The following is an 11,578-nucleotide window of genomic DNA, read 5'->3' on the forward strand; positions in this document are numbered from 1 at the left end:
CATGGATAGATCTTGCGTGTGCGTAGAAAATTTTTGTTTTCCATGCATCGTTCCCCTACACTACTGTCCCCACAAAAACCTGTGTAGGTCTGACGAACCCTAGTCAAACCCCACTCCTCTGAGTTCTCTTGAACTCCCCGGACCCCTCCCCTTCTTTCCCAATCTCTCCCGTCCCCTCCGCCATGGCCAAAAGCAGCTCCGATGATATCAACTAGATGATCTGAACACCGACTCATCGAGCTCGTCTGCTCCGCATTGCTCTTCGCCGCTCGTGGATGGGCTGGGCTAGGAGCTCCTCCTTCATGACGTCTTCATTGGTAGGTTGTTCGGTTGATCTATGTATCATGCATGCGTTTGTATGGATTTGGTTGCGGATTGTGGTTGTGGAGTGAGCAAAATAAACTCTACACGACCACCAGCGGACGCGCCCGCGGGCATATATGGCACTAAATTAGGCAATCCTGGTTGTAGATGCTCTTAATATGTACTACCTGGGACTACGTATGCAGGAGCAGTGAGAGGCCTGCTCGGGTGACCCTGGCGGCCGATTTCACTGTTTTGACCCTTTTCGCAACAGTCAAATCTGACCTTGGTTTGTAAAAATATCGGGATCTGGCCATTTTTCTACCGCCATTGGCCTCGGCGGTAGGGTAACAGAACCTACCGCCTGGGTCTCTGGTGGTAGGACTTACCTGCATCGTCAGGCCCGTTTGATGTGGAAAAGACCCTACCGCCGTGGTTCTTAGCGGTAGGTTGTGTTACCCTACCGCCATGGTCCTTGATCGTAGGGTCTTCATCTTTGTTTATTGCATGTATGCCCCTATAATAATTGCATGCATGTCCCTATCGCCAAAGACCTTGGCGGCATGATCTTTTTCACACGAAACAAACATGACGGCGCAGATAAGTCTTACCGCCGGACGGTAGGATGTGCTACCCTATCACTAAGGATAATGACGGTAGGATGAGATCCTAAATTTTTTAGAAACCGGAGTTTTGAAAAAGATCAAAACAGTGAATTTGGCCACCCTGGCCACATCCACTGTGGTGGAGGACAGTCGACACGTCTCCGTCGTTTCAGCCTTGCTCCCTCCCACGCCTGCAGAAAAGCAAGCAAAGCCAGGCCTGACACGCGACTAGACTATCTTGTCTTACTTCGGAGGGCCACCCCGTCTTTAAACCAGAAAAAACCCAACCCATCTCACACTCGCTCTCGCCCGGCCAAGGCCAACTACTACAAGCACCCCGAACAAGCCGCAACTGTTACATCCCCCTCCTCCACGCACCATCACAGTAGAGCAGAGACCTAGTCGCTCGCGCGGCGCGGGCAATCCAAACCTTTCCTTATTCTTGCAAGGTCTCGGAAACGGAAAGGCCCCTGCTCCGCTGCGCGTTTGCGAGTTTGGGAAGAAGCCTTGCCTGCCGGAAGGGGGAAAACGAGATGGGGCGAGGGCGCAGCGAGATAAAGAGGATCGACAACCCCACGCAGCGCCAGTCCACCTTCTACAAGCGCAGGGACGGCCTCTTCAAGAAGGCCCGGGAGCTCGCCGTCCTCTGCGACGCCGACCTCCTCCTCCTCCTCTTCTCCGCCTCCGGCAAGCTCTACCAGTACCTCGCGCCCACCGTCCCCTCGTAAGCCAACCGCCTCACCGACCTACCCGCTCAGTTAACCTCTCTTTAAATGTGCTGATTTGTTTGTACGCCCGCCCATGCTTGCTCGCGCATCTCTTGTTCTTGGCAGTGTCAAGGAGTTTGTCGAGAGGTACGAGGCTGCAACGCACACCAAAGTTTGGTCCGACATCCGCCAGGTACGTGCGTTGTACTACTACTTTGCAATGCTTCGATTCAGAGTGATGATTGACAGAGGCCCCCTTTTGCATCGAGCAGGAGAGGCGCGCCGAGCTGGAGAAGGTGGCCAAGATGTGCGACCTCTTGGAGAAGGAGCTGAGGTAAGCGAAGCATACGTACATGGCCGGCCACAGCGCGCGTGGCTGCGCTGCGCCTGTTCTGATCTCGCTGTGTGTTAATCTGTCTCTAGGTTCATGACGGTGGACGACGGGGAGCAGTACACGGTGCCGTCGCTGGCGGCGCTGGAGCACAACCTGGAGGCGGCCATGCACAAGGTGCGCTCCGAGAAGGACCGCAAGATCGGGGGCGAGATGAGCTACCTCGAGAACATGGTGAGTGTGTACTGTACCCCTCTTCGATCGACTCGTTTGCATATTTTTCACTATGCGGTGACTCGCCTAATTAATGTTTTGTTTCGTGCTGCATGCAGATCAGGGGGAAACAAGCTGAGCGCTACGGCCTATGTGACAAGGTGAGAGCTTTTAGATTCTTTTCAAGTTCCTGCGGCGTTCATCATTAGTGTTATTATTAACCACATAGGACAAAAACAGTACCCAGTCAGAAGATTTGAAACCCTTAAATGAATCTGAAGCAACTGGTGGTGATTTATAGTTGCGTGACCATCGGTGGCAGGGTTCCATGATGATGCCTCGGTTGTGCTTAGTTTTAACCTGAGCTTTCTTTTTTTTTTGCTAGTGTTGTTGAATTGGAGAGCCCCAAACGAAGCAAAAAGGCTTACTCTTGTAGTCATGTTTAGCACTAGTAACTCCTTTTAGTTGAAAAACGGGCACCATAGATCACAATGTTTCTCTAGAACAAAAGTCAAGAATTTTAATACTACGTACTTGTAGAGCGACTGTTCCATGGAATAGGACCTTGGTATAGATGCCTGGATATACACAGACCGTGGCAAAAATAGGCGTTTCTTTTTCCCATCTACAAAAAATAGGATTCCATCCGAAATGAAAAAATAGGAGCCTCCATCAAGAGGAGGAGGCGTGTTCGCCCTACTCATGGTACCGCTCAGTAAATGGAGTGCTCCATTGCAAGGCACGAAGTGACACAAAGCCTACCGACCTACAACACGTAGACCCGTTCATTGCAGCTTCTTTACATTGGAGGTGGAATAACTTTTCACTCCCTGCAAGCAACGGCGTGAGGCTAAGGCCAGGCTAGCCTACGTGCACCGCAGGGTAGCCTGCCCAAGCCTATCTGAACTGGACAGCTAGCTACTACTCTTTGGCGCATGTAAACTTCTTTACATTTTTCTTACTTTGTTTCTTTCAAGAATGTTTATCAGTCGTCGAGTTTTATGTTCATGATATTTTGTGCTTCTCACGACCAATCCAGCTGCAATTTGGTTATGTTTATGTAATTTTATTATCCACAGCTCGCTCATGCTCAGAGCCTGAAGGTCGTGGAAGGCGGATCCACCTCGCTGAACAACGGTCTGGACCTCAAACTTGGTAGGTTCTCCCAGTCGATTCAGAACCTAGTTACAGTACAAGTAAGTAGCTCGCAGATCTGACGTGTGCCTTGTGCAATGTTTGCAAATGCACGCAGGATTCAACTAGGAACGGGTGAAAGCTTCTGGCCGTGGGGTTCTGCTCTAGTGTTGCTGTTGAGCTCGAGTGTTATGTCAGGTTCAAATATTCTGCAATTTCCTTCGAAGGGATTGTATGAACTTGTAAGAGACCACTGTCTTATGAGATGTTTGGCTTAGGCTGGACTGGGCTGTGCTTTGTACCTCCAATAGGTGGAATGTGATACCAGTCCAGTATTGCAATAATGTAGCTAACGGTCACTTCATGGCCTCCTTTCATACGTTCTTCGTCAATGTGGACAATTCGTGTTTTTCTCGATTTCTGCTGCTTATTGTGTGATGTTCTTGATTACGTCTTCATCTCTGTTGATTCCCAGGCATGCTGGCCAGCATCTTCTAATTTTCTGCCGGTCTTTATTTTGTCTGAACCTGAAAATATAACATGTGCATCTATCCATCTATTTATATATAAAAAGTACTTGACGGGGTCATCAGAATAAAGATAATTATCTTGTAAAATCTCAGAATAATTAGAAATATCTGACCTTTAATTCAGTGTCATGACAAAGCATAGCCATTAGATCTTCATAAACCAGGTGGGTCCATACCCTACAATGATGGCTTCACGTTCAATTTCATGATCCAAACCAGAACCCCAATATATTGGACCATCCCACGAGGGATTAGAAGAACACATGCGCATACAAGTTGGGCCATTACACGCATAATAGGTTGGAAAATCACGAGGGATCATAAAAATGCATTCACATACAAGTTGGAATTGGAAGTTGGACCATTACACACGTACAGGATGGACCATCCCATGATCGATGACGCCACCCCAGGAAAAAAAAGGTCCAATGTCCCAAAACAAACCCAAACCATGTCTCTCCGTTTCTAAAAAAAATCCACACTACCATGTCTCTTTATTCCTAAAAAAACTACCATAACTCTCCAAACCGAATATCTGTCCAAACGGTGTCATCGTACAGACATGAGAAACTCAGCCATCCATATAAGACCTTCCCCACGACCTCAAAGGTTCATTGTCCTCTAGATTTTAGGGTACAACTACTACATCATCTTCCTTTGGCACCAATCCTCCTTTGGCGACCCAAACTTTGAGGTCAACAACCTCCAACCGGTGGCACTTCAGAGTTGTCTTCCTCCAGCGGCCAAAGGGCAGCGCCATCGAGCAATCAGACAACATCAGGTAAGTTCCACCTGCACAAAATTATATATCAGACCTATTAATGGATCAATAATGGTTCAATTATGCTCTAGGCAGCCCCGATCTAAAAATATTTGTCATTTTACATCAGAAGATCGATTATGTAGAATCCTATAGGTGTGTTCCTATCTTATTGGTGTCAGGTTCATTTTTTTACTCATGTACAGAAGGCTAATGCCATGGATGTTGATATACTATAGAAGTCTAGAATCATACTACAACTATAATATTTATATATAAAAAGTACTTGACGGGGTCATCAGAATAAAGATAATTATCTTGTAAAATCTCAGAATAATTAGAAATAGCTGACCTTTAATTCAGTGTCACGACAAAGCATAGCCATTAGATCTTCATAAACCAGGTGGGTCCATACCCTACAATGATGGCTTCACGTTCAATTTCATGATCCAAACCAGAACCCCAATATATTGGACCATCCCACGAGGGATTAGAAGAACACATACGCATACAAGTTGGGCCATTACACGCGTAATAGGTTGGAAAATCACGAGGGATCATAAAAATGCATTCGCATGCAAGTTGGAATTGGAAGTTGGACCATTACACACGTACAGGATGGACCATCCCATGATCGATGACGCCACCCTAGGAAAAAAGGTCCAATGTCCCAAAACAAACCCAAACCATGTCTCTCCGTTTCTAAAAAATCCACACTACCATGTCTCTTTATTCCTAAAAAAACTACCATAACTCTCCAAACCGAATATCTGTCCAGACGGTGTCATCGTACAGACATGAGAAACTCAGCCATCCATATAAGACCTTCCCCACGACCTCAAAGGTTCATTGTCCTCTAGATTTTAGGGTACAACTACTACATCATCTTCCTTTGGCACCAATCCTCCTTTGGCGACCCAAACTTTGAAGTCAACAACCTCCAACCGGTGGCACTTCAGAGTTGTCTTCCTCCAGCGGCCAAACGGCAGCGCCATCGAGCAATCAGACAACATCAAGTAAGTTCCACCTGCACAAAATTATATATCAGACCTATTAATGGATCAATAATGGTTCAATTATGCTCTAGGCAGCCCCGATCTAAATTTTTTTGTCATTTTACCTCAGAAGATCGATTATGTAGAATCCTATAGGTGTGTTCCTATCTTATTGGTGTCAGGTTCATTTTTTTACTCATGTACAGAAGGCTAATGCCATGGATGTTGATATACTATAGAAGTCTAGAATCATACTACAACTATAACAGAAACAAGTGAGATTGTTTGCTGCGATATAGAGAAAAAGTTATAAATCGGACCTATTAAATAATGGTCCAATTATGCTCTAGGCAGTACTCATCTAAAAAAATTTGCCATGTTACCTCGGAAGGTTGATTATGTAGAATCCTATAGGAGTGGGTTCCTGTCTTAATGGTGTCAGGTTCATACTTTTTACTCATCTACAGAAGGCTAATGCCACCTTCACGTTAAGACAGTCTAGAATCATACTACAGGAAGGATATGAAAGACCTAATATTGTTGATCGAGTGTTCCAAATAAAGCTCGAGGAGTTCATGAGACATAAGAGAGGGAATACTTCGGAAAACCACTCGCATGTAATATATCATACTGACTTATAAAACATCTTATTTAATTGCCTATACCAAAATAACTAACTGTTTTTTTTGTAAAATTGCGGTTATATACATAATAGAGTTCCAAAAAAGGGGCCTCCCACATGCCCACATGGTCATATTCCTCGACAAGTATCCCGAAGAATCAGAGGTAGATAGAGTAACTTGCGCAGAGACACCAGACAAGGAAATTGACCCGGAAGGATATGCAGCTGTGGAAAACTACATGATGCACGGGCCATGTGGTGTAGCCAACACAAAGTCACCATGCATGGTCGACAACAGATGCATAAGAAAGTTCCCAAAAAAATACAACACCAATACCACTATTGATGAAGATGGATACCCAGTATATAGAAGACGAGACGATGGAAGATACATACAGAAAGGGGAAGTGAAGTTGGACAACAGATATGCAGTCCCATACAATAGAAATCTGCTGGTAAAATATCAAGCACATATAAATGTCGAGGTGTGCAACAGATCTTTATCCATAAAATACCTTTTTACATACATAAATAAAGGTGATGACCAGGCAACAACACTAATAGAAAACTATGAGATAAAGAGGTACCTATAATGCACATATATAACAGGGAATGATGTGTGTTGGAGAATATTTCAGTTCAAAATGCACTTCAAAGATCCCTGTGTCGAAAGGTTGCCTTTTCACCTGGAAAATGAGCAACAAGTAATTTTCTCAGATTCTACAGATTTAACCAAGATCGTCAGGAAAGAAAGAGTAGGTATCACTAAATTTACACGGTGGATGGAGACAAACAGGATGTGTGAAGAAGCCAGAGAATTAACATATGCAGAATTCTCGTCAAAATGGGTGTGGAAAAAGAAAGAGACAAAGTGGAGCAAAAGGAAGAAAGGAAGATCAGTTGGAAGGATATATTATGCCCATCCAGCAAGCGGACAAAATAGTACATGTGAATGCTACTTAACGTCAAGAAAGGGTGCACATGTTTCGAAGACATAAGAACAATAAATGGAGTTGCCCACGCATCATACAAATCTGCTTGTGAAGCACTAGGATTTCTTGATGATGACAAAGACTAGCTTCAGTGCATCAATGAGGCATCAAATTGGGTGACTGGAAACCAGCTAAGACAGCTATTCACAACAATTTTAAGCCACTGCGAAGTCACAAACCCAAAACAACTATGGGAATCATGCTCGGAAGTACTAAGCGAAGACATGGAGTACAGACAGAGAAAAGTCTTGAACTATCCTACACTATGCCTCACAGCATCACAGAAGCAAGGACACGTCTTGGTGGAAATAGAAAAGCTCATGAGACAAGCTGGAAAGATACTTAAGGAATACCCCGGAATAGAACTTCCTGATTCTTCAGAAATAAAGGAACTTGGAAACAAGATACTCAATGAAGAAATTAATTACAACAAAGAGCAGACTTGGTAGACCTACTAAAAATACGTCGCTAATACTATGGGACGAAGCTCCAACGGCAAACAAGATATGTTTTGAGGCGCTATACAGGACTCTAAGGAATATATTAAGACATAAAAATGTGAACAGCAGCGAGAGACCATTCGTTGGCATGACAATGGTTATAGGAGGGGACTTCAACCAGATCCTTCCTGTTATACCAAAGGGAAGAAGACACAACATAGTCACTGCATCCATTAAAAGATCTTATCTTTGGAAGAACTTTCATGTAATGAAGCTAACAAAGAACATCCGGCTGGAATGCACAACAAATGATGAATCACAGAAACAAAGGGTAGCAGAATTTGCAGAGTGGATTCTCAATATCGGCGATGGAAAAAAATACATCATCAGAAGGTGAGGAATTGATAAAAAACAAATGACCTACTGCTCGAGAAAGGAAATGATCCAAAAAGGAACAATTGTGGAGAGCATATATCCCAATTTGCAGGAGAGGTATCGCCCACGAGAATACTTAGAAGAAAAAGCAATATTATGTCCAAGAAATGAAATAGTTCGCGATATAAATGAGTATATAATGGATCAGATACAAGGTGAAGATAAAACTTATCTATGTTGTGACATAGTATGCAAAGCAACTACCTTAAATGCAGAAACAGAATTATTATATCCAATAGAATTCTTGAACAACTTACCATTTCCTGGAATCCCAAATCACGAGCTGAAATTAAAAGTTGGCATACCTATGATGCTACTACGTAATATCAACCAAAGTGCTGGGTTATGCAACGGTACAAGGATGATGATTATTCAGCTTGGAAGAAGATTCATCAAAGCACAGATAAAAACTGGAACACATGTGGGAGAGAAGGTATATATTCCAAGAATAGTCATGTCACCAACTGAATCAGTATGGCCATTTGTTCTAAAACGGAGAAAATATCCTATATCAGTTTGCTTTGCTATGACTATCACCAAGATTCAGGGCCAATCTCTAATCAAAGTAGGACTATATCTACCTAAACAAGTTTTCACATATGGACAGTTATACATAGCCTTCTCAAGAGTAACAAAAAGGGAGGAACTGCGGGTAATGGTAGATGATGAAGATAGCAATCAGGATGATGTGGTCAAGAACATATTCTATACAGAAATATTCTAAAGGTATGAACAACATAACAGAATTTCAGCATGATGTTTTCTTTCACTAGATTAGGCAACATGACAAAAGTTATGAAACTTAGCTTATTCCGGAGCATGAAGAAGACGCCCTGGCGCGCCAAAGATGTCGGTGTTGCTCCAATGACTGCGCTTGCCTGTGCGTTGAGGAGGCGGGAGTTGCGTGTCCGCGCCACGTGCATTGCTGTTGCTGTCCTCGCGAGAGGGTTGTGGAAGGTGACCGCCTCCAGCGCCTCCACCACCCATTCCATCCGCAGCGGGCACAACGCCCGCGCTGGTCGTGCCTACCGCAGCGTTCGCACCGTCCGTGGTGGTGGCTCCGCCTGCACCGCCAGCGGGCGCGCGTGAAGAAAGCTTGGATGTGGAAGGCTTCGTTGCCATGGAACCCTTCTTCTTGGGTGCCATGGATGATGAAGATGGTGATGAAGCTCGATGAAATCACGTGCCGTATGCTAATCCAGGTTCACGCCAGTGACTCCCCCTACCTGGCGCTCCAAAGATGTCCGTGTGGAACAACGATCTATGGGGCCAATGAGCCCCTTTGCTGGTTCGGCAAGGGAAAGCACTCAACGCAAAGAGCAGGACTGACGGAGGACGCCAATATCTTACCCAGGTTCGGGCCACCTTTGAGGTGTAATACCCTAGTCCTGCTTTGGTGTACTAGATTTACGAATGCACAAATACAAGTGGTGCTTTCCCCCGGCAAGGTGCAAGGAGAGAGCGGCTACGCGTGCAAGTGTGCGTGGAGTTCTGCTAGGTTCGAACCCCTTGTAGATATTGCCATGACCCTCCTTTTATAGCTCAAGGGGTTACCACAGTGGCAAAATAGTCATTATCTAGTGAATAGATAGCGAACAGTGCTATCATACCTAACTCTGCTAGTTAGGACAAAGAGCATTAAATGCATCATAAGGTGTCGTGAGGAGGAGGAGCCCCGACAAGGTTGTTGCACCGCTTGCTTAGCTAACTCCTATTAATTTGACACGCCATCTGGACGGGTATCGATAAAGGTGATCTTCAGGCGGTGAGCAGCCACGTGCCCCGACAAGCTTCACCTAACAGCCTGCCCGCTCGATACCTACTTGACAAGTGACTGGCGTGTCACTAGGGTGGAGCGATGGAAGGACGAAGGGAGCTTGCCAGGTCTTCACCTTCGGCTCCGGTTTGCTGGCTTGAGGCTTCCCGGGAAGGTAACTCGCTGGTATCTTGAGTCTTGATTATCGCCACGGGAGAGATGCTCCCCACATGGTAGTAGTGCTTGCCGGCGAAATGCTTGCCGGTTGTTGTTGGATACTGTCAATGGCCCATGCTCAGAAGGTTTGTGGGACCCTGGTTCTCACCACACCGTCACACACGAAATAACTGTAGTAACCATTTGTGTTAAATTTTCTCATTGCACACAGTTCAGCCAAGTGGCCTATTTGTCGCGTATCACACACATCTTGTTTACACAAATCGGTTGTGTTCTTTTGGCTCATCATAAATAGTTCATCTATGTGAAATGTATGCCGTCTATCGCACACACCTTGATCTGGCTGACCGTTTCTCTTGGTTTGGCTAATCACATACAGTTTAGCCGAGTGAACTGTATGGCGTCTATCGCACAGACCTCGATTTGGCTGACCGTTTCAGTTGCGTTCCCTAATCACAAACAAGTCATCCGAGTGAACTATATGTCGTATATCGCACACACCTTCATCTGGTTCATCGTTTCTGTTGTTATGCTCATCGCAAACAGTTCATTCGAGTGAACTGTATGCCGCACATCACAAACACAACTATAATCTAAATCGTGTTTGATGACTCCGCCATCGCAAATGTTTTGTATCATTTTTGACGGTTTTCTTACACTACCATTTGCGATTAACGCATCACACACAGTTTCGCCGAAGGGTCTCTAATTGTGCTGTCACGTTTGGACCATCCTGCAGTAGTGGCTCATTCTCTACCTTGGCTGCAGCATCCTTGTGTTTCTTGGCCTCCTGCCGAGCCTTCAGAAGCTCAGCCTTGAGCCCCTCAAGCTCGGCTAAACCCGCTGTCAGAAAAACAGTTCGGCATCAGCTTGTACTCCAACAAGAAATTTATTATCCGTAAGAACATTCAAGGGTATATGGCCTCTGTTGTTTACCTTGAGACTGATCGAAGTGCTTGTTCGCTAGATCAAGGTCCTTTTTCGGACCTTTCGAGATTTTGATCCATCTCCGCAATCTCCTCAGAGACGGAGCTCGGAACCGAGGATGAAGCCTGCACGTAAAAACACCTCGGTTAGCCCCATAATCAATCTATTGACACTATGGACATGTACCCTACAACATTGGGCTGAGTCCTGGGGGCTATGCATTACGCTCCTATTTTTATTTGACGCACACGCCTATTTCTTGAAACCATCCTTGGGCTCGGGGGCTACTCACTGCACATGCCGTCTAGAAGGCCATGAGAATATGTCCTCGCATAGATACATGAATTTGCAAAGTAAAATCAAACAAAGAAATTATTTTGGCATAAGGGCAAAAAAGTACCTTGAAGCTCGTAATGAGGCCCTTGAAGGCCTCTTGCATCCCGACCTCAGCTGACCGCAAGCCCTGGAGCGTCGCGCCTATCACGGCGCGGTGCTCTTGATTGAGGGAGGCGCCCATTAAGGCTACCTCTATTTCTTCAGTCCACCCCACGCTAGTCCGCCCTTGGACGGAAGGCGGGGTGGGACCTCGGAACCCAGTACCGTAGTACTGGGCACATGGTTCTCCGGCTGCGGCGGTGGAGCCGGAGTGGA

At 45.5% G+C, this 11,578-nt stretch overlaps 1 protein-coding gene across 1 annotated transcript; it reads left to right on the forward strand.

The window, feature by feature from the left end:
* The first annotated feature begins 1,198 nt into the window (after positions 1-1,198).
* Positions 1,199-3,743, forward strand: LOC100125700 (MADS-box transcription factor 32). The gene is made up of 7 exons (XM_044501803.1): positions 1,199-1,632; positions 1,742-1,808; positions 1,888-1,949; positions 2,039-2,180; positions 2,279-2,320; positions 3,239-3,314; positions 3,412-3,743. The coding sequence occupies exons 1-7, from the start codon at positions 1,442-1,444 to the stop codon at positions 3,420-3,422; spliced, it is 591 nt and encodes a 196-aa protein (XP_044357738.1). The 5' UTR covers positions 1,199-1,441; the 3' UTR covers positions 3,423-3,743.
* Positions 3,744-11,578: the final 7,835 nt, after the last annotated feature.

This window comes from Triticum aestivum, chromosome 3D (genome assembly GCF_018294505.1).
Source record: "Triticum aestivum cultivar Chinese Spring chromosome 3D, IWGSC CS RefSeq v2.1, whole genome shotgun sequence".
Lineage (NCBI taxonomy): Eukaryota > Viridiplantae > Streptophyta > Magnoliopsida > Poales > Poaceae > Triticum > Triticum aestivum.